The following is a 24930-nucleotide window of genomic DNA, read 5'->3' as shown; positions in this document are numbered from 1 at the left end:
TATTGACGATCTACCTTGTCTATGCCTCTCATTATTTTATAGGCCTCCGTAAGGTCACTCCTCAGCCTCCTACGCTCCAGAGAAAAAAGTCCCAAGCTATTCAGCCTCTCCTTATAACTCAATCCATCAAGTCCCAGTAGCATCCTAGTAAATCTTTTCTGCACACTTTCTAGTTTAATAATATCCTTTCTATAATAGGGTGACCAGAACTGCACACATTCCAAGTATGGCCTTACCAATGTCTTGTACAACTTTAACAAAACGTCCCAACACCTGTATTCAATGTCCTGACTGATGAAACCAAACATGCCGAACGCCTTCTTCACCACTCTGTCTACCTGTGACTCTACTTTCAAGGAGCTATGAACATGTACTCCTAGATCTGTTTGTCCTGTAACTCTCCCCAACGCTCTACCATTAACTGAGTAAGTCCTGCCTTGGTTCAATTGACCAAAATGTATTACCTTGCATTTGTCCAAATTAAACTCCATCTGCCACTCGTCAGCCCACTGGCCCAATTGTTCAAGATCCCGCTGTAATTGGAGATAACCGTCCTCACTGTCCACCATGCCACCAATCTTGGTGTCATTTGCAGAATTACTAAGCATGCCCCCTATATTCTCATCCAAATCATTAATATAAATGACAAATAACAGTGGGCCCTGCACTGCTCCCAGGCCTCCAGTTTGAAAAACAACTCTACAACCAGTCTCTGGCTTCTGTCAAGAAGCCAATTTTGTATCCATTTAGATACCTCACCCTGGATCCTGTGAGATTTAACTTTATGCAACAACCTACCATGTGGTAACTTGTCAAAGGCCTTGCTAAAGTCCATGAAGGCAACATCAACTGCACTGCCGTCATCTCCCTTCTTGGTTACCCCTTCAAAAAACTCAAATTTGTGAGACATGAGTTTCCACTCACAAAGCCATGCTGACTGTCCCTGATCAGCCTTGCATCTCTAAATGCCTGCAGATCCTGCCTCTCAAAATACCTTCCAACAATTTACCCACCACAGATGTGAGGCTAACTGGCCTGTAGTTCCCAGGCTTTTCCCTACAGCCCTTTATAAACGAAGGCACAACATTTGCTACTCTCCGATCTTCAAGCACCTCATCTGTGACTATCGATGATTCAAATATCTCAGCTAGGGGACCTGCAATTTCCTCCCTAGCCTCCCACAATGCCCTGGGATATACCTCATCAGATCCCGCAGATTTATCAACCTTAATGCGCTTTAATACTTCCAGCACGTCCTTCTCTATAATATATACACTCCTCAAGACATCAATATTTAATTCCCCAAGTTCCCTCACATCCATGCTTTTCTCAACAGTAAATACTGATGAGATATATTCATTTAGGATCTCACCCATCTCTTGTGGATCTGCACATAGATGACATTGTTGATCCTTAAGAGGCCCTACTCTCTCGGTTGTCTTTTTTTGCCCTTTATGTATTTGTAGAAGCTTTCTGGGTTCTCCTTTGCCTTATCTGCCAAAACAATTTCATGTCCCCTTTTTGCCTTCCTGATTTCTCTTTTAACTCTACTCCTACACCCCCTATAATCTTCAGAGATTCACTTGATCCCAGCTGCTAATGCATGTCATGTGCCTCTTTCTTCTTTTCTGGACCAGGGCCTCAATATCCCGAATCATCCAGGGTTCCTAACTTCTGCCAGCCTTGCCCTTCACTCTAAGAGTAATGAGTTTACCCTGAACCCTGGTTAACACACTTTTGAAAGCAAGCCACTTACCAGATGTCCCTTTTCTTTCCCACAGACTCCCTCAATTAACTTTTGGAAGTTCCTGCCTGATATCAAAATTGGCCTTGCCCCAATTTAGAATTTTAACTTCTGGGACAGACCTATCATTTTCCATAGCTATCTTAAAACTAATAGAGTCCTGGTCACTGGTCCCAAAGTGATCCCTCACTAACATTTCTGTCACCTGCCCTTCCTTATTTCCCAAGAGGAGGTCAAGTTTTGCCCCCTTGCTACTCCCCTCAGTCTTGCTTCCTTCTCCAACCATATTACTCCTCAACCAATACCGTGTTACTTCCATTCCTTCAGCCACGTTATTGATTCCTCAGATTTTCTTAGAATTCCCACTACCTTATAAATTGGCAAAAGCAGAGCATGAAGTATTTATATTATTGAAGGTTTTATTAGGAAGCATCCAATGGTTTAGAAGTACTGTTTAGTGCCAGATCTATTACTTTCGAAGACTGATAACCAGTGTTCATAATTTTTGATCCAAAAATCAGGGACATCTATCAGGGACAAAACAATATTAAGTGGCATAAACCTAATCTAGTTATTGCTCCTCAAGAGTGATGGAATGGAATTAGAAACCTAGGATTGGGTGGCAGTGATCATAGATACATGTCTGAGACTTTGAGTCCAATTTTGAAGCTAGAGTTCAGCCTCAGTGCATAAAACTGCCAGTTGTTTCAGTTTGGTACTCCAGTTACTAAATCACAGATGTTCAAGAGAGGATCTTTGTGGACAGAGCTCACAGTGAAAGCACTTACATCAGTAAGAAGGTAGTGCAAGAGTTAAACAACCAATCTGGAAACATTTAATGGGAATGTCCATTACCTAGGCCAGCACCAAGCTGGGTTTCTTTTAGTAATTGCTTCCTTAAGGCACAACTTTTAGCACTAATAGGTTTTATTAAAACTTCCAATTGGGTCAGTAAACCCCTCATTATGCTGTTTTTACAGCATGAAATTAAAGGAGAAGAAGAGGTGAAAGGTCAAAACTAGAATTTGACACAGAACGACTCTCCAAAGGTGATGTTATGATTAGAAACACAAGGGTTCAACTGGCCAGGCCATATAAACATCCGATTCCATCACTGCAAACGCAAAAAAAACCTGACAGCATGAAATATTAACCGATGCTTCCTTCTGACATGTTGTTGCTGCAAAAAAGCACTATGATCTACTCCTTAAAATTAAAATAAATTTTAAATAATTAAAATAAATATACAAGACGTTGATTTCAATAAAGTGCACTTTTCTTCAAATTTCTAAGCAATATACCTCAACTGTAACATGTTGGCTAACATGTAAGCCAATCTGGTAACAGGTTAATTGTAAGAAACAGAGACTTGGCATAGACCCAAGGAATGCTGAAACTCCAAAACAAGCCAGAGAGAGTCAGGACACAAAGTCATGCCCATTATTGTTCAACAGGATAAGACAATTATCTTGACTTTATCCACAGTAAGGTAGTACTAGTGGAAGTTGGATAGTTGATAACACTCCAAATCACTGCACAAAAATGTAGATAAAGGGCTGAAATCAGTATTTCAAATGCACTTGTACACCGGCTTAGAAAACGATCCAATGAAATACTTCATGAAAATCTTCATTCTAAACATGAAACATTCCTCATTATTCATTTCAGCAAATAAAGTACAAATACTTGCTTCTGCAGCAATGGAGTTATCTTACATGATAGTACCAGAAACGTAATCTTGTTCATTCTCTTCAGCTTTAAAGGATTCATTTAAACCCGATTATGTCAGTAATGCTTCTCTCAAAGTTCATGGGTCAGAACACAGTCTATGTCAGATTGCCAACCTATACTTTTTCAAGACAGGTGATAAAAGTCAGAAGCAAATTTATATTGGCACAGAAAAGGTAATTGCCCATCATTTTCCTCCAGCTGTCTCATGAATCTGACATAAATTGCTCTGGACATGAAACACAGGAGCTGAAATTGGCTATTCAAGCTTTACCAACAGTTGGATTATCGCTGATTTATACCTCAACTCCATTTACCCACCTTTGCTCCACATGCCTTCAAACGGTTACCTAACGAAAAACAATCAGCCTCACAACTGAAAATTTCAATTGATCCAACGGCCACAGCATTCTGGGGGACAAGTGTTCCAGATTCCCATTAGCCTTTGGAAAATGCACTTCTTGGCCTATGTCTCGTTTTAGGATTGTGTCCTCTTGTTCTCAATTCCCCACTGGAGGAAACACCTATTTGTGAATCATTCAACCTGAATTCACACTTTAAAAATCAACTGCTGGGCCAAATTTGAAGATTAGAGGAAGTTAATGTAAGTAGGTTCTTGATCTTTAATTCCCAAATTAATCATATGCATGTCCTTAGTATGACAAACCTATGCAAATAAACCACTAGAGTCATCTAGGTTTTAACAACTCAGTTGACGCGTCGAACAGACCCCAATCTCAAATGCCACATGAACAAAAAAAAACACAAATTCAAAATCAGATCAGCCATGATCTTATTGAATGGCGGGGCAGGCTCGAGGGGCTAGATGGCCTACTCCTGCTCCTATTTCTTATGTTCTAAAATGAAGTGGTCACTAATGTCATGTAGGTCCCTGTATTAATGCAATGGTCGATTTCAGAATTAAACTTCCATGGCTAACACAGCAGCACAGAATGCCAAACAAATAACTAATTATTCTTCAGGTGATTCCAATTAAAATAAAAATAACATCCTAGCACACAATATGAAACATGGTACTTTTAAAACATAATTATTTTATGCTGATTGTACACATCCATTAATTTTCCACTTGAATACTGCTGAAAAGAGAGCTGTGTTGCCAAAGGTTTTCATCTTGCACTCGTCAGGACAAATGCAAGCATGCCAAATTTCATAGAATCGCGACAAGTTATACTACAAAAAGAATGGTTTTCAAGCCAACTCTGATTGGTGTGGCCATGGTGAAAGCACTTGCTGAACAATCATAAGTGTGCTGATAGCTACACTAACAACCAATTTAAGACAAACAGTTGAGCTCGTAACATGGATCAGTGTATTGCATCCACATGCAATTTCACTCTCTGCAAACAAAGCCTGGCACTTTTCTAATTTACCCAGAAGCTTGCAAAGCCAAACTTTCTTCTTGACAATGCCTCAGCCAGAGTCAACTTTGCCTAACAACCTCCATCCTTTTTTCCTAATTCCTTGTGATCTTTTGAAATTTAGCATTCTTAGGTTTGTTTTGGAGAATACAAGATGAAAAGCTTTAATATGCACCTCTTCTCAGCAATTTTGTTTTACATGGTATTACTGCACCAAATTCAAATCAAATGTCAGATGCTCCAGAATTAAACAAATTATGTATTTTCATAGGCCCTAAAAATATGACAGTAGACAGGAGCAACCCATTGAGTACAATAAAAATATTACAAGAGCAAACTATTTCAGGAAGCTACACAGTGGGGCCTGTTACCTTGGTGCACTAACATTGTTGTAGTGCGATCAAGCTTAGACCTAGTGGTGTGGTCAAAGCTCCCTGTTCAATAACAAGGAGATTAGTTCATCGTGCTCTCTTGCAGTTCCTCACATCAGGCTCCGAGCAACACTACTAGTGTCTCAGTGGGCAAGCCAGTTACCCTCTTTTCTGACACGTGATCTGAGAAAATCAAAAGCACTAACTAGAAAGTAGAACAAATTTTGTGTTATTGAAACATACAAAAATACATTGCTAAGGGTGGTACATTATGACTTGTGACAGGCAAGGCAAAAACAACATTAAATACAATTTATTTAATTAGCTGTTGAGGCCGTATCACAGAAGACATTGCAACCTTCAGTCCTCATGCTCAGGGTCAGTTCCTAGTACAAAAGCTACACTTTGGTTAACGATGTAAATACTGCAAAGTACAAATCCATAGCTGTGAAAACAATTAATCCTCTCATCAATTAGCGTTGTCCCTAATTAAAGTAACACTGAAGTCTCCACTTTTTCTGCTCTAATCAGAATGGAATAGGAAGTAATATACATGTTCTCTTTATTCTTTACTTGTAAAAGTAACATTAATATATTGTTTCCTGTGCCCGACACACCTTAGCCTTGGATTTGAGTTTTATTCCTCCCAGTACGAATCCCTAAGAAAATTAATTATGAACATAAATCGTCTGTTGGTTCTAAATTACTTGACAATTAACCCAGCAATGTTTCAAGCTAGAGGATCCGCCTGGGAATAAACCTGATTGATTGTGGTGCTGATGGCAAAATTTGTCGGAGCCAGCAGAACTAATAATTAGACAGTTATTGATTTCAGAGGTGATGGTAGGAGTGGTGAGCTGACAGTAAACAGAACCAGATAACAGGCTAAGGACAAAAATCTCCCACTGACAGACCATTCATCAGACTCCTCAATGGGGCAGAAAGCCGTTATGCACACTGCAGAATGTAGGCAAGATTGTTTTCATTCAAAGAAAAGGCGCATTCTTCGAACAAATATTGTTGACAATTGCAAACAACTATTTCTGAAATTCCTTTGTAACTAATATTCTTGAACATGTTATCACATTCTTAACAATGAGTTTTCTCATTACCATATTTTGATAATCAGAGGAGCACTTCTCATAGCCAGCTCATTGTTGGACCAATCTAAAACTCATTTTATTGTGCTGTGGTTTTCCTGCAGCTCTTGATTCTTTTTGTGAGGGGACGAACCTCAACCTCATAAATATATATATATTATATAGATATCCTCATGGAAATTGCTAAAATTATAAAACTGGACAAATGGCTGAAGCCAAGTCTGTCAGTGATTCTTAGACAAAAGAAGCTACCTAGCAGTATCAAAGAAACCGACACTTCATTATCTCTGAAGATACGTTAATGACCACTTGCGGGCTACAGAGACCAAATTCAAAGAAAACTATATGAAGACCATCTGCATTTCATAACCCAGATTTGGCCAACCAGCCATATATCCAATAATACTGCCTTGCAGAACTGCAAGCTCAGTCTGCTGTTTACCAGCCTCGCAGAAGAGGAGCTCCATCTACTCTATTTATATACTGCAACTTCTCTACGATTGCTAACAAGACAAATTCATTTCTGTATGCCTATCTCATCACCTGAACTCAATTCCACCAGAAAAGTGAATATCCTGCATTAATTTTCAGCCTGCCAACTTCCGTGAAACAATACCTCATTGGAGATTGACCCTGGACTTTGGGACCCATGTGAAAGACCATTTATTTTCTCTGTGGTCTTGGAACTATAAATATTTCTTTTCTCTGTCCCTCTTTCACTCTTTGAACGCAAATCTTTCTTTTATTGTGTTTTGGTTGTGCACAAATAAACTTCGACGTCATCCTATCTCAAGTTTGCGGGGGGTTATTAATAGAAATTGGATAACATCAAAGGGCTGGGAAATACACCACTGCTTATAATGGGGGAAGCAAATATTGACAGGCAGGTGGCAAGAAAAAAAATTGGTGCTGTATAAATTAATCCTTTTCCTATCCGTAACACTTTGCTTCAAAATTTCCTCTTAAATTATGCAATGATTTCTCCCTCAACCACCGCCTTTGGCAAAGTGTTCCATCTCCCAACAACTGAAGACATTTTTCCACAATCTCCCTCCTCACTTCTTAATCACAGTCTTAAATTGACGACCCCTCACCTCCGTCACTTCAAATAAAGGAAGCATTTTTTTCCTGTTCGCCCCAATGAGTCTCATCCTGATGTTAAATGTCTCCAATAAATTTCCTCTTAACTTTCCAAGCTGTTGTGAAAAAATCCCAGTATCACATGTATCCTCATAATTGTATACTTCATGCATTTTTCTGCTGAATCGAAAAAGTGCTTTAATGCCCTCATTGAACGGGAACAGAGATGATCAATCTTTAATTTGATTCCAATGTGAATAATCTGTACTTCCAAAATATTAATGTAGAAATCTGACCTTGTTACATATGTTTTAGATAAAAATGAAATTATCTAGTCCAAGGACTAGTTTCTTGAGACGCCTGGGCCTCAATCTTGGAGCACAGAAATTGCTTTCCTTTCCCACTTGGTGCTTGAAAACTGGCCTAACAGATATCTAGGCCAAGGACTTTAAAAAGTCTATCCAAGTCATTCACTTGTACAAAGAGCAACAGCTTTCTTTGAGTAAAGTGATTTATCAAATAGGGAATAAATGAGGGTTTACAACAAGGAAAATCCTAATGGTATTATTCCACTCAGTTGTCAGCACCTATTAAGTGAAAGCAAGCTTAGTTCCTATCATTCAAATGAGAAATACAAATAGTCTGACCAAATGTTCTAGTGTAGCACAGAAAGTTAGTCAAGGCAACATTTTTTCACAACTTGTAAATATCTCATCAATAGTCTCCTCTACCTCTCTTCACGGTTGATATCTGAAGTGATCAAAAATAAGACTCAATTCAGTTGGAATTCAGTGTACCTCATAACTCTATATATAATCCTGGTAGCTCGTGGAGTCACAAAACGAGATAAGCAATAACTTAGCAATCTCCTCGTGTAGTAAATGACATAATAGATATTTGACAAATGTTGTTGATGGATCAATACATAACGTTAGCCACCAACCACATTTGAGGACTGGCCAGTTAACTTGGAATTTTATAGGAAATATGAAACATCAGAAATGCAAAATATAGCTCAATTATCTCCCCACATGGCAAATGCAGAAGACTGGACAGAGCATGAAGGAAAGAGGAACCTAGAAGAGAATAGTCTGGAGGCATAGACATCACAGGACAGAACTGAAGCAATCTGTGTCCATATGTAGCAAGACCTGGACAACATTCAGGCTTGCATTGATAAATGGCAAGTGACACTTGCGTCACACAAGCATAAGATAATAACCATCTGCAACAAGAACAAATCTCCCTTCGACATTCAACAGCATTACAATTGTTAAATCCATCCTATCAAGATCCTGGAATTACCATTGACCAGAAATTAAACTGTAACAGCCATACAAATACTGTGACAACAGTAGCAGGTCAGAGGCTGGAAATTCTGCAGCAACTAACTCACTTCTTGACCTCAAAGTCTATCTACAAGGCCCAGGTTAGGATTCACCCACTTGCCTGGCACTCACCTAACAAGGACAACTGCAGCAAATGCATCAATACATTACTGCTTGCAAGTTCCCCTCAGAGCGACACACCATCCTGACTTGGAAATATATTGCTGTTCCTTAACTGTCGCTGGGTCAAAATCATGCAACTCCCTCCCTAACAGCACTGTGGATGCACCTATACCATGTGGACTACAACGGTTCAAGAAGACAGGCCACCACTGCCTTCTTGAGGGCAATTGACTAAGAAGTTGATAAAGAAAGGAAGGATAGACTATGAAGCTAAACTAGCACTAAATATAAAAAAGGACAGTAAGAGTTTTTATAAATATATAAAGAGGAGGAGGCTGGCTAAAGTGAATGTTGGACCCTTAGAGAATGAGAGGGGGGATTTCGTGGTGGGGGATAAGGAAATGGCTGAGGCCTTAAATAAGTTTTTTGCCTCGGTCTTCACTGAGGAGGACGCGAATAGTTTGCCGGGTATTAAAGATAGAAGGACGGTAGGAGTTGAGAGCCTGATTGCGATTACTGTCACTAGAGAGGTAGTGCTTGATCGACTAGCAGGACTGATGGTGGGCAAGTCCCCAGGACTGGAGGTGGACAAGTCCCCAGGACTGGATGGAATGCATCCCAGGGTTCTGAAGGAAATGGCAGAGGTGACAGTGGATGCCTTAGTGATTATTTACCAAACTTCGCTGGATTCCAGGGGAGTGCCGGAAGATTGGAAAACGGCTAATGTTACGCCGCTGTTTAAAAAAGGTAGCAGGCAAAAGGCAGGGAATTATAGACCGGTTAGTTTAACGTCTGTTGTTGGAAAAATGCTTGAATCCATCATCAAAGAAGAAATAGCGAGGCACCTAGAGAAGAATTGTTTGATAGAGCAGACGCAGCACGGATTCGTTAAGGGGAAGTCGCATCTGACAAATTTATTGGAATTCTATGAGGATGTGACTAGTGCGGTAGACAGAGGGGAACCGGTGGATGTGGTGTTTCTCGATTTTCAAAAGGCGTTTGATAAGGTGCCTCACAAAAGGTTGCTTCAGAAGGTTAGGGGGCATGGAGTTGGGGGTAAGGTGTTAGTGTGGATAGAGGATTGGTTGTCTAATAGGAGGCAGAGAGTTGGTATCAATGGGTGCTATTCTGATTGGCGGTTGGTGACTAGTGGAGTGCCGCAGGGATCGGTACTGGGGCCTCAGCTATTTACCATTTATATAGATGATCTGGAGGAGGGGGCTGAGTGTAGGGTGTCGAAATTTGCTGATGACACGAAGATAAGTGGCAAAGCAAATTGTGCGGAGGGTGTGGAAAGTCTGCAGAGGGATCTAGATAGGCTGAGTGAGTGGACGAGGACCTGGCAGATGGAATACAATGTCAGCAAGTGTGAGGTTATCCACTTTGGCAGGAATAATAGTAGGAGGGATTACTATTTAAAGGGCGAAAAGCTGCAGCATGCTACGGTGCAGAGGGACCTGGGGGTCCTTGTGCATGAGTCGCAAAAACCCAGTCTGCAGGTGCAGCAGGTGATCAAGAAGGCGAATGGAATGCTGGCCTTTATAGCAAGGGGGATAGAATATAAAAGCTGGGAGGTCTTGCTGCAGCTGTATAGGGCATTGGTGAGGCCGCAGCTGGAGAACCGTGTGCAGTTTTGGTCGCCGCACTTGCGCAAGGATATTTTGGCCTTGGAGGGAGTGTAGAGAAGGTTCACTAGGCTGATACCAGAGGTGAGGGGGTCGGACTATGAAGAGAGGCTGAATAGACTGGGTCTGTACTCTTTGGAGTTTAGAAGGATGAGAGGGGATCTTATAGAGACTATAAGATAATGAAGGGGATGGACAGGGTAGAGGTAGAGAGATTCTTCCCGCTCAGAAAGGACAGCAGGGCTAGAGGGCACAGCCTCAAGATAAGGGGGGAGCATTTTAGAATGGAGTTGAGGAGGAACTTCTTCACTCAAAGGGTGGTGAATCTCTGGAATTCTCTGCCCGTTGAAGTGGTGGAGACTACCTCACTAAATATATTTAAGAAACGGGTAGATAGGTTTTTGATAGGCAAGGGAATTAAGGGTTATGGGGAGAAAGCGGGAAAGTGGAACTGAGCCACTTCAGATCAGCCATGATCTTGTTGAATGGCGGGGCAGGCTCGAAGGGCTAGATGGCCTACTCCTGCTCCTATTTCTTATGTTCTTAATTAAGGATGGGCAATAAATACTGGCCTAGGCAACAACACCCACATCCACTCAAATGATTTAAAAATGGAGTTCTAAAAAAAATACAATTCACATCTTCTAGTAAAAGAAATGAGTATACACATTACTGAAGGAATACTGCGTAATCAGGAATCAAACATACGTTATGGGTCTCAAAGCAGCTTTTAAACAAAGACCTCAATACAAAGCTTATAATAGTTGGGAGTCATTTTTTAACCATGGCTACCCAGAATATATTCAGCATCCATTTTCCTTCTTACTAGTTTTACTTTATATATTTTAATTGTTTCATTGCTCCACTGGCTCTTTATATCAATGTTTATCGACCTTAATCACAAATGAATGTTTTCTTTAAATTCATCTCCTTCCATGTATCAACTGGGCAAAAGGACTTAAAAGGAATGCATTCTGGAAGACGTAACCTAAAAATAGCAGGTCTCAGGCCTCAGATCAGTGGAAATTCTTGACCCTTGATAGTGGAGTATTCAGTTCAAGTTGTGTGTTAGTACAGCTGCTCCTCACTTGCAGATAATCAGTCTACCTTTTTTGTTTCAAGTGATTTGATTATATAATTATATCCTGATGGGCAATTTATATTATCTCCAACAGTTTCATCAGACAGAAGATTCAACTTACAAAGGATTTCTGTAAATTACAACATTTATCAAGTTTGCTCCAACAACTTTCAAAGGTTCACTTTCATAATTCACAGAAACATCCATAAACACCAGTAATTTGGAGGCGATTGGTAGCACATGATTTTTTTTTGAAAAAGGAAAAATCCAGCAGAGCCATTCTCTCTGGATCTCAAGCGTACATAAATCACCTTCTCACCACAGTCTTCAACCTCTTCTTGCTCCAGTGGTGCATATCATTGTTTTTTGTTAATTCACTGAAATGATTTACCTCACTGGCAACTTTGTAAAATTATCTTATGAAACTATGAGCAAAGTGAAGCTCTTGCACCTACCTTAGTGATTTCCAACTTCTAACCTGGTACTGAATGATTGGACATTGAGAATTAGGACGGATCAATGCTAATAAACCAATACGTTATCACGATTCTTGGTCTTTTGTCAAAACCAGGTATAAGAGTCGCATGACCAAAAAAATACCATGGATGCTGCAAAACTGAAATCAAAACTGAAAATAATGGAAATACTGAGCAGGCCTGGCAACAACTCTGTTTATCTTGCCACAGATGTGTTTCAGCTTGATAATCTTTCAGTAAGTTGGGCAAAAAGACTCTCTTCACTTACATTATTTGTGGTAGAATGACTGAATAGATGCACATATACATGTAGACTTAGTTTAAGATGTTACAATTTAGAATCTTTCTTCATTTATTCACGGGATGTGGGCATCACTGACAGGACCAATATTTACTGCCTATCCCCAATTGCTTAAGGTGCCCTTGAGTTACATTTTTGGACCACTGCAAACCATGTAGATATGCCCAAAATGTCAATGTATTAGCAATTGTGGATATAGTGCCAATTAAGCAGCCCGCTTAATTGGCACTATATCTACAAACATTCAATCCCTCCACCACTGACGCTCAGTAGCAGCAGCGTGTGCTATCTACAAGATGCACTGCAACAATTCACCAAAGATCTTCTGACTGCATCTTCCAAACCCGCAACCACTTCCATCTGGAAGGATAAGGACAGCAGATAAATGGGAATACCACCATCTGCTAGCTCCCCTTCAAGCCACTCACCATCCTGACTTGGAAATATATCACCATTCCTTCGCAGTTGCTCGGTCAAAATCCTGGAATTCCCTCCAACGGCATTGTGGGTCAACCCACAGAACATGGACTGCAGCAATTCAAGAAGGCAGCTCACCATCACCTTCTCAAGGGCACCTAAGGATTGGCAATAAATACTGGCCAGCCAGCAATGCCCATTTCCCACAAATGAATAAAAAAAATTTTGCATCATTAAGCCAAGTGCATTGTTAAACAGGTAATGATTATTGCCTCAGCTGAAAGACTGGCTAATTGACATGCCTTATCTCATCAGCTTGGATCTTGTTTGTCTCTCTTGTGAGAATCATGAATTGAATTCTGCGATAACCCCCACGATTTGCATGGGGAAATCAGTAATTGGCCTCCCAGTTGGGTTCGTTGCATACAAGCTCCCTGTGGATTGGTAATTAACCAACGAGGTGGAGCTTGTATACCAAGTCCTGTATAAAACGAGACCCTGAGAGGATCCTTTAATCTTTAAGTCCCAACCGGGACTTTGTCTTCACCATAGGCTTATGGTTATTGTTTATTTTCATTTTGTGCAATAAAAGTACAGTTCCTTCAAAGCTGATTTCTGCAGTTATTATATATTCAATTAGAATTTGAATTTGGAGTTTGGAGTGAGCAAAGAATGAATTTGGGTTTCACCAGTCCACTCTGGGCATTGACATTGTAACCTGAAGGATGGAGATTGGCTAACTGACCAGCTCTCCTACTGAATGCCAATATCTGTATATGAAAGGGAAGGAACAGACAGAGGCAAATGTTTGAAATTGAAAGTCTTACATTCCATAGTACTACATTCAATCATTTCAACAAGCACAGATTTCATTATAAAAAACAAAATTTAAGCAGAACTTTGAGACCTGACATTGACAACAGCAATAATTCCAAAGTGATGCAGATGCACCTAAATGGGCTAATAACAACAGAGGGGGGGATAAACAATACATGGACACAGGTGGAACAGTCGGGTGTTGAGCTGTTGCAAGAATAAATTTTCTCAAGGTAAAAGACAAGCATCAGACTTATTCCTTCTCCATATACTATTATTTAACACAGAGTTCCAGGGTTTTGATCTAATGACTCAAGAAGCGGTGATACATTTCCAAGTGAGAATGGTATGTGACTTGGATGGGACTTGGTGGTTATTCCTCTGTGATCTGGGGAGTAGGGATTGTGGGTTTGAAAGGTGCTGATGAAGGAGCCTTGGTGGGCTGCTGCAATGCATTTGGTACACACTTCTTTGGCTGTGCGCCAGTGTGGAGGGAGTGAGTGTTTAAAATGACAGATAGCGTTCCATTCAAGCGGACTTCTTCCTCCTAGATGCGTCAAGTTTCTTGACTGTTGCGGAATGACATTTGCCCAGGCAAATGGAGAATATTCCAGGGAGGAATTTTTGGGTCACAGTTGTCTGAGTTCAATGGATATTTAAATGGTCTGTCAAATTTTCCTTCCTACTGCGATGGACAGGATCAAAAAGTTTACACTAGATTAGTGCGTTGTAGCAGTTTAAGCTGTATTGCTGTAATATGATGTAAATACAAATTTGTATTCTCCAAGATGGTGTATGCTGGCAAAATGAGCTATATGTTGTTAATGATAAAACATAGAACTGCCCTTCTGGTATACATTTACCCTTTTTGCCAATTCTTATATTTTGTACTGATATACTGGACTCTTCCAATTGAGGATGGAGATATTTATGGAGCCTCCTCCTCCAGTGAGTTGTTTAATTCTCCATTACCATACATGTCTGGATGTGGCAGGATGACTGAGCTGTTCCATTAGTTGTAGAATCATTTCACTCTAATCGCTTGCTGCTTATATATTTGGCATAGCAAATGGTTGTGTGTTGTAGCTTCGCCAGGTTGAAACTTCATTCTTAGTTCAGCTTGGTGCTGCTCCTGGCATGCCCTTCTGCGCTCTTCTTTGAGCCAGGGTTGGTTTCCTGGCTTGGTAGTAATGATGAAATGGGGATATATGGAGTCTTGAAGTTAGATTGTGGTTGAGCATAATTCTGCAGCTAAAGGCCCTCACTGCCTCATGGGATGCTCTGTCTTGAGTTGCTAGATCTGTTCAAATCTATCCCATTTAGCAGAATGGTAGTGGCACACAGCATGATGGAAGGTATCCTCAATGTGAAAACATGAATTCATCTCTAAAAGCATTGTGCAGTGAAGCTCCCCCCCTTCCCCGCTCCAACCCACCCACGCACCATTATTTCTGTGCCCTTGCCAACCTCAACTCATAAATAAGCTGAGAAGGGAAAACAGTACATAGTAATCAGCAGAAGATTTTCTTGTCAATGTTTTACTGGAAGCCACGTGATCCACTACCCCAGAACATGGTGGATGCCGGACTTTGAGTAAATTTAAGGAAGAGTTGGACAGATTTTTAATTCGTAAAGGTTTAAAAGGCTAAGGTGAATGGGCAGGTAAGTGCAGTTGAGGCTGAGAGATCAGCCATGATTGGAGCAGGCTCATGAAGCTGAATTACCTACTCCTAGTTCTTATGACTTTTTTTTTGATCAGGAGTTAATGTCAAGGACTCGCAAGGTAATTCTGTCTGTGTATCATTGTGCCGCCATCTCTGCTGCACAAGACAGAATACATCCATGGACAGTGGTGGTGTTTTCTAGGGCATTCGCTGTAAGGTATGATTTCCTGAGTATGAGTGTCAGTCTGAGACAGCTCTCCCAATTTTGGCATGAGCTCTCAGATCTAAGCATGAACGATACTGCAGGGTCAACAGAGTTGAGTTATTTCTGCTCAGGGCGGCAGGGTTCCTTCCCTGAAGGACACTAGCAAACCAGATAGATTTTTCCAACAATGGTCATCATCTGCAGTAGTGGGATTTGAACCCAGATTCCCACAGCATCACCGGCTTACCAGTCCAGTAACAATACTACTATGCTATTGCCTCCCCTTGGTGTGGATTCCCCAGTAATTTGTTCTGGAAGTGTTGCTACATGCCGACGTGCCACTCATTTAGCTGATCAAATAAAACGCTCATATCCCATAGTCCTGTACCAACTTGCATAATTTCTATTGTTTGAACAGCCTCCCAAATGACAATTGTTAAGAGCATTAAGATTTTATTGGAGAGTCTCCCTTCTCCAATTACAGGACACAGAAAACGGTCGTAAGAAACTCCAGAAGATGCCTGATAATGAATAGTGCAGATAAATAAATATCTTTTCACAGTAAGGCACTCAACCCCTCAAAGAACAGAGTCATAAATATCAGGGAAGACAGATATCACTCATCAATAGTCTATCATATGATGTAATTAATTCTTTGGACGTGCATCATTATTTGAAGAATCTTTAACACATGATATGCAACAGTTGGAGTGTAACTGAAACGGATAAATCAGTGTTTAATAATCAAGGTTCCTTTCTGCATCTAAGGCCTCAAACAAAATGAATGAACATGTTTTACCAAGTGTAATCTGGTCATTAGGGAAACACAGCTTTTTGAATCAGTCACATTAATTGTTTCTACATCCACTGAAATGCCAGATAGCTATTAACACACAAGGTGGACTATTTAATTTTTCATCATTAGAGCAACTGATATTCTTCATAAAGGTCATTAAGTAATGGTTTAAAAATTGTAAAATAAAACCATACTCTTTTTACTGTATCAGTACCGTATAATCTTCAAAATGTCTGAAATTTCATCCACTTACCAAACGAGTACCTGGAAAACAAGAACAGGCAATGAATGGTATCTGTAACAAAATCTTCAAATTCAAATTTTCAATACATAAAAAACATTTTAAAAGGTTAGGTACAGTAAGGTTTTCGACCATCCTGTTAAAACGAAAATAACTAGCAATAGCCAATTACGAAATCTCATAGTAATGGAGTCCATGGTTTGAAAAAAATATAGGTGTCCTGGCATGATGTGATGAAGGCTCACTCCCACGACATGATAGATTTACAAACGTCAATCTGCGCATTCTAACACAGTTAAAGCTGAATCTTTACCAATCCCAAAATAAAGAAAACACATCACTTACACCAAATGAAATGTTAGGAGGCAAATACAATTACATCAGCTTTCAAAGTTAAGCGATGAGGACTCAGTTACAATTTGGAAATTGGAAAGAATACTTCTACTCCCAGCACAGAAGTTCATATTAACTATTAGCCCATGTTTCCAGCAAAAAAAGTGACGTTATGCACAATGTTATAACGGACAGTGGGCCAAACAGTGAACAGCAAATCATTTGGCTGATCAATTAAATACACAAAATTGGGTAGCTTCCGATTTTATTGCATGCCTTGCGTCTCTACCAATATTAAGCAAATAGTGCTCTCACAGACCATATTCCTCAGACTACAACTACGAATCAAATGTGTCAAATAAAGTTGCAAGAGAAAATGTCAAATTAGAAAACTTTAGTTAAGAAGTCCCTGTTTCAAAATACCAATGTCTCAAAACCTAGATGACCTTGGAAGTTACGATCTTCAATTAGACCAGGTGGCTGAGAGAGTGAATACACATGAAATCAGTCTCGTACATAATGTTCCAGAAGCTCCAGCTCATTAGCTGCCTAGCAAAGCAGAGATCTACTAAAGAGACTGTGCTATGGGAAAGTACTCGTACTTCCTTTTTACTTTCTGGGATGAATGAACGGGACACAATATGAACTTTCTAATTATTAACGATTCTAATGACCAAAGCAATATTCAAAAAACGGGAAAAAAAAACTACCAAGCAGGTTTTCCCATAAAACAGGATCTCTGAAACAATGGGTAAATAACCTTTCCCCCACTAAACTGGCCAGCTTGTCAGAATCAGGCAAGTTCATTTGAAATGACATTAGCCAATGTATATCCCCCAGAGGTTAAAAAAAAAAGCAGCCTCCAGAACATAAAGGAGAATGCCGGTCACAAGACCACTAATCAACAAATTCTCCAAACAAATATTAAAAATCAACTTAATTCAAAAAAATACAACCCTCCAATTCTCTACAAGTCTAAATTAGCTTTCATTCCCCCTCAGGACACTTAAGGAAATTCAGTTATCCATGTTTGTTGAATGGTACAGGGCATAACCTATAATGTAAAAGCAACTATTTAAACTTTATTGGCATAATAGGATGCATCATCAAGCAACAGTAATTTCTCTATCCTCCCCACCAACAACACTGCCAATTTGATCAGCAGGTCAAAATCAGTCAAAGGCACTATGTAACATAGTCAAGTTATCTCATGATCAGTGCAAAATGGGATTGCACGGTGGCATAGTGGATAACACTGCTGCTTCAAGCTCTAGGGATGTGCCAGGTAAGTGGATTGGCGACACTAAATTGCTGCTTAGTGTGTCAAGATGTAAAGGATTTGTATGCATTAGCCGTAATAAATCTGTGGGGTCACTGGGATAGGGCAGGGGGAGAAGGCCTGAGTAAGATACTCTGTCAGTGTATCAATGCAGACTTGATGGGCTGAATGGCCTCCTTCTGCACTGTTGGGATTCTGTGATTCTCAAAGGACAATTAGAAGTATCCAACTTTATAGTTTGTTGATGGGGAAAGTAATTGATATCTTCCAATGGCACCTTCAACACCGAAGCATTGACAGAGGCAAGTTCTGAAATGAAAAGCTAACAAACGCAGCAGAAAATCTCAGAATTTTTTGCATCTGCTCTAAGATGCTGTAGAGGCAAGAAGCTGTTTCAAGTATATAACCAAAATGGCAAAGAAGAATTTTCAGAAAGAAAAGTGGCAATCAATAAATATCTGATAATACTTGCCTGGAAATGGATGTTAGTCAGGTGAACATATTCCATTCACTCACCATCAACCAGCAAATCCAGGTAGTTATAATTACTAATACACCTCTCACATTAATCAGAGGGGAGTTGTAATAGTTTGTTGGCACTGATTCCATTTTCTTCCCCAATCACTGTCTCATTCAGAACAGGCCTAATCTGGAGCTGCGGTTCACCCCATCCTATGATCTCCAGCCTTGCCGTTACAAAACCACCTACTTCCACCTCTGTAACATCACTAATCTTTTGCCACATCTTGGCCCATCCATTGATGAACCCTTCATTCCTTCTCCCATCCTTCACTCTTCATAAACTTGGAGACTTGGCGCACCCACAATTCTGCTGTCCATAACTTATTCCACCAGGTCCTATTTGCCCATTACTGCTGTTGTATATGGTTCCTGAGGGAGCTTGGAATATAGAGAGAAATGGTATTGTGGCAAAGTCTCTCTCACTCCAGGTGAGATTCCAGCAGAAGTCAATCACTAGCTCCCTATATCTTTTATATATAATTATGATTTTTTTTTCTCTTAAGTAGGTGTGTCTAAATTACTTTCTGTCCTATCAGGATCAGTAAGAAGTCTCACAAAACCAAGTTAAAGTCCAACAGGTTTATTTGGAATCACAAGCTTTCGGAGCGCTGCACCCTCACCAGGTGAGTCCACTCACTGATGAAGGAACCCACCCCAGTCCAACAGCAGCATCTCCACATCAGGAATTTGACCAGACTGCAGGTCTCAGCTCCACGTGAATTCTATGTCCCTTAGTCTGCAGATAGCACAGTGACTGAAATGATAGATTTGTGACCACATATATCCACTATTCTGGTTCATCTGAAGAGGAAAACAAATATTTGGGTTTAGATCTACTGGTGAAATTGTTATTAAATATATGAAAGAACTACTTAAAGAAATAAAGAATGACATCATCCCAACAACAACCTAAATGGCTACAGGGGAGGTCCCAGAGGATTGGAGAATAGCCAAGGTTGTTCCTTTGTTTAAGGAGAGTAGCAAGAATATACCAGGTAATTACAGGCCAGTGAGCCTTACATCAGTGGTAGGGAAATTATTGGAGAGGATTCTTTGAGACGGGATTTATTCCCATTTGGAAGTAAGTGGACATATTAGTAAGAGGCAACATGGTTTTGTGAAGTGAAGGTCGTGTCTCACAAAATTGATCGAGTTTTTCAAGGAAGTGACAAAGATGATTGATGAGGTAGGGCAGTGGATGTTGTCTACATGGACTTCAGTAAGGTTTTTGACAAGGTCCCTCACGGCAGACTGGCATAGAAGGTGAAGTCCCATGGGATCAGAGGTGAGCTGGCAAGGTGGATACAAAACTAGCTCAGTCAAAGAAGAGAGGGTCGCAGTGGAAGGGTGTGTTTCTAAATGGAGGGCTGTGACAAGTACTGCTCCTCAGGGATCAGTGCTGGGACCTTTGCCGTTTGTAATGTATATAAATGATTTGGAGAAAAATGTAACTGGATTGATTAGTAAGTTTGCAGATGACACAAAGATTGGTGGACTTGCGGATAGCAATGAGGACCATCAGAGGATACAGCAGGATATAGATCAGTTGGAGACTTGGGCGGAGAGATGGCAGATGGAGTTTAATCAGGACAAATATGAGGTAATGCATTTTGGAAGGTCTAATACAGATAGGAAATATATAGTAAATGGCAGAAGCCTTAGGAGTTTTGATAGGCAAATGGATCTGGGTACACAGGTCACTGAAAGCGGCAATGCAGGTAGAGAAGGTAGTCAAGAAGGCATACGACATGCTTGCCTTCGTGGGCCAGGATACAGAGTTTAAAAATTGGCAAGTCATGTTGATACTTTATAGAACCTTAGTAAGGCCTCATTTGGAATGTAATGTTCAATTCTGATTGTCACACTGTCAGAAGGATGTGGAGGCTTTGGAAAGGGGACAGAAAAGATTTGTTGCTTGGTATGGTGGGCATTAGCTAGGAGGACAGATTGGAGAAACTTGGTTTGTTCTCACTGGAGCAACGGAGGTTGAGGGGAGACCTGATGGAAGTCTACAAGATCATGAGAGGCATGGTCAGAGTGGATAGTCAGAAGCTTTTTCCCAGGGTTGAAGAGTCAATTACTAGGGGGCATAGGTTTAAGGTATGAGGGGCAAGTTTTAAAAGAGGTGTACAAGGCAGATTTTTTACACAGAGTGGTGGGTGCCTGGAACTCGTTGCCGGGGAGGTAGTGGAAGCAGATACAGTAGTGACTTCTAAGGGGCGTCTTGACAAGTACACGAATGAGATGGGAATAAAGGAAAATGGTCTGCTGAAAGGTAGGGGTTTTTGTTAAGTCAGGCAGCATGATCAGCACAGGCTAGGAGGGCCAAGGGACCTGTTCCTGTGCTGTAATTTTCTTTGTTCTTTGACATATTTACCATCCTACCAAACAGCCAAATCCACAATGGTTAAAATGACACTGTTAAGAAAGATAGTCATATAAAAGCCAAGTAACCTTGAATTAACGAAGCCAGTTTCACCAGAGGACATCATAACCAAATCAGATGGAAAAGTAACAACCAGTTTTATATGCATCATTCAACTCAGGAGTTAATTTCAGCTAACACTTGTGTACATTATAAATGCCCAATAATGTCTGCATTGCAATTTCTTTTAATTCTCGAAATTTTTGGTTTTCAGTTTTACCAAGTCACAGAACAACTCGTCAGACCTCCACACTGCTAAACTTGTGAAAATACCCTGTAATTACTTTACTTTGGCAGGTTTATATGAATTGACTATGGTTCTTGTTTATAAAAACAGCATGTACACTGCAAGGTAATATTTCTCCAATTACCAGTGCCCTGGAGTTCTTCAGCAAGACCCTTCCTTCCGTCTCTATAATCAAATACCCTAGAGGAGAAAGCTTCCTCTGCATTTCTTTTTCCTTCCTAGCAATATGGACAGTGTAATTACAGAGTTTAGGAACCCAGTTTGGAGAACTGCAACCACAACAAAGAGAATGCTGAAACCAGACAAGTGGTTTCATTTACCACCATTCCAGCTTATTTCCTCCCCTACGACTGTTGCAGAATATTTAGGTTTGGCACCAACTAAAAACAGCTGTCGAAGATGTAAATTATTTTTCCTTTGTCTAATGATGGTCTTTCGTTACATGCTTTACATAAAGCAAAAGTTTTGTTTTTCAAATTTTCCTTAAAAAAAGTTACCTTCTAATCCACTTGCATAGTTTATTTAATGACCTTCTGTGAGCCATTCCAACACACGGAGTGATTATTTTCACAACTTTTAGTTTTTAACAAGGGCATTGAGGCCTGTAATAATTACGAGGCATCCTAAATAGCTTTAACCTTTTGCCCTTACCCCCTAATAAGTGCTTCAAATGTCAATCTGTTTTTGACAGAGAGTACTCTGAAGAGGGCAAATGGTTAAATGTTCAAAAATCATTTAAATCCACTCCCCCACCCACCCCACACCCCTCAGTTACTGCGCCAATTTAAGCTGGAGTATGCAGAGATCCAGGTCATTTCTTGAGCACAGTACTGGTGTAGTGCAGGCATCTCGATCATAATTTTACATATAGATTCAGATTCAAAACAACATGGTGTCAGAGAAAATAGCAAACAAGCCTAGACACAAAGCAATTCTGTTTCTTTTTTTCTCCACATTTAAGTGGTGTCACTGTATAACTAAATATTGAACAATTCAAATCGAAGGAAGTTTCACAGCAGCAAATCTTTGCAACTTCAATAGAGCAGAGAGTTGAGTTCCATACAGTGAACGCTTTGCCTTTTTGTTGTTTTGAACGTAAAACACAATAGGTGGGTACTACAGGAACCCGCTTTGAATGGTGAAGAACCCCAAGGTGCTGGCATAGTTGCTGAGAGTCTGTTCCCATTTACACTGTCCTCAACCACCAAAACCATACAGGGTCCGCCCCTGACGCTTTAGCGCGTACACCACATCCATGGCGGTAACCATTTTACGCTTGGCATGTTCAGTGTCGGTCACCAAGTCCCTGATCACATTCTCCAAAAACACCTTCAACACCCAGCGGACCTCCTCGTAGATCAAGCCAGAGATACGCTTGACTCCTCTGCGGTGAGCCAGACGCCTGATGGCAGGCTTGGAGATACCTTGAATATTGTCACGGAGCACCTTGTGGTGCCGCTTGGCTCCGCCTTTATCAAGCCCTTTCCCACCTTTCCCTCTACCTGACATGATCAACACCAAATGATCAACACAGCAGACCACTGAACATAGACTCAGATTAGCATTGGGATGCCTAACCCCCGAGTGATCTAGATGTGAGTGAATAGCTAGCTTGGTCAGGCGTTTTCTCCATTCTTTGTGCGCATGGCACTGCAACAATGATACAATTCGCCAAATCTCTCAAAAGCTACATCAGAAATGTGTGCCAGTTTGAGGCAGAGGTAATTAACTAGACAGTTGCAATGACTAGTACTGATGTCGGATCTCACTGTTGCAGCAGTGGTCCATAAACCTTGCCCAAAGGTCAATACATAATCTACACTGTAAACAAAGACAGTGGGGAAAAAAAATAGCATTTTATTGTGCATCTTCCAGATTTTAATAACAAATCTCTTATGTTTCTGTATTCCAACAGAAAAGATCAATATGTTGATATCAGTGCACGTTTTAAATCATCCCTTGAATAAAACATACCTAAAACATGTAGCAACAGGCTCATAAGATTCAACTACTCGCTGAACTCCCCAGGTCACAGAAAAAAATCTTAAATTTACTCATCACAATCTTCCTGTTCCACTGTCCAGTCCATAATTCCTCACTGACAGAATAAATAACAAACAGAATGTGAACAATTACAGAGTCAGTGCAATCTATTATTCATCTAGGTACCAGCATGATTTTAATGCCATTCTTGTTTAAGCCATTTCCACTTTAATAATACACTAAGGACATTTAAAGCGACAATCAAAATGGCCAACAGTGCCATGAAGTAAAACATAAAATTAATTACTACTTTTAAATCTTGATCAAGTTCTTCAGATTGGCCAATTACTTTATTACTTCTACCAATTCCCATCTCATCTCCAACACGGTGGTTTCTAGAATGAGCCGTCAGCTGCACAGTCTTGCAGATGACCATCCGCTTAAGGATGCCCATCCAAGCGCATGGGGCAACTGAAGGATTTTTCAGGATGCACTTGGGTTTTCTGGTTACACGTGGACACTCACATTTGGTGAGGTGGGCATTGGAAAATAGAGGAGGAATCCAATTTGACTGTAAATGCCTTGGGGAGAGAGGAACTTCTGGCCCTTATTTCCAAAGCAAAAGGCTTGCTAGCCTTTTCATTGAAAACTGAGGCTCAACTCCCGAGGGCCAGTGTCACAAGAATAAGTTTCAGCTTACTAACTGGACATAACTGGTTCTTCCTTCAGTGCTAAGCAGTGCTCATGGACGCCCTGGTAACTCAAGCTGCAGCTATCAGGGAGCACATCCTTCCATAATAAAACCCACGGGATAGCAAATCCTCAGCTGCAGTCAGCACCCTGCCCCCACCTTCCCCTCTTCAGCTGCACCACCACCAACAAGGAGGGGGCTCCATAGAAACATAGAAAATAGAATCAAAAGCAGGCCATTCAGCTCTTTGAGCCTGCTCTGCCATTCATCTCGGTCATGGCTGATCAAATTCAATATCCTGATCCTCCAAACCTCCCATATCCTTTGATCCTTTAGCCTCAAAAGCTATATCCAATTTATTCTTGAAATCAGACAACATTTTGACTTCAACTATATTTGGTGTTTGTGAATTCCACACATTCACCACACTGAGTGAAGAAATTTCTCCTCATCTCAGTTTTAAAATGTTTATCCATTATCCTCAAATTATGACCCCTAGTTCTGGACTCCCCCCACCAAACGTTCTTTCTGAATCTACCCTGTCTAACCCTGTTAGAATTTTATACATGTTTATGAGGTTCCCTCTCACCCTTCTAAACTCCAGTAAATATAATCCTAACCAATTTAGTCTCCCCTCATATGACAGGCCTACCATCCCAAGGATCAGTTTGGTAAACAGCTGTACTCCCTCTATAGTAAGGACATCCTTCCTTGGATGAGTACACTAAAACTGTACACAATACTCCAGATGTGGCCTCACCAATGCTCTAAACAATTGCAGTAAAACTTCCCTATTCCTATCCTCAAATCCTTTTGTTATGAAGGTCAGCATACCATTTGCCTTCTTTGCCTGCGCACTTACTTCTAGTGATTGATGCACAGGGACTTCAAGGTCTCGTTGACGATCCATCACTCTCAATTTACACCCATTCAAGTACAAAGCTCTCTGTTCTCCATAGTACTAGATGTGCC

The 24930-nt window shown here is 40.5% G+C and overlaps 1 protein-coding gene across 2 annotated transcripts in view; it reads right to left on the bottom strand.

The window, feature by feature from the left end:
• The window catches only part of lmf1 (lipase maturation factor 1), a 538909-nt gene that overhangs the window by 483937 nt on the left and 30042 nt on the right, over positions 1-24930 (bottom strand). For both annotated transcript variants that reach the window (XM_080206431.1, XM_080206432.1), the window contains exon 2: positions 16491-16501. In XM_080206431.1, the coding sequence (XP_080062557.1) occupies positions 16491-16501 (11 nt within the window). The remainder of the gene's footprint in view (positions 1-16490; positions 16502-24930) is intronic.

Source organism: Carcharhinus amblyrhynchos, chromosome 18 (genome assembly GCF_965287045.1).
Source record: "Carcharhinus amblyrhynchos chromosome 18, sCarAmb.v2.hapA, whole genome shotgun sequence".
NCBI lineage: Eukaryota > Metazoa > Chordata > Chondrichthyes > Carcharhiniformes > Carcharhinidae > Carcharhinus > Carcharhinus amblyrhynchos.
The sequence above is the reverse complement of the archived record's forward strand: the minus strand, read 5'-3'. Positions and strand labels throughout refer to the sequence as shown.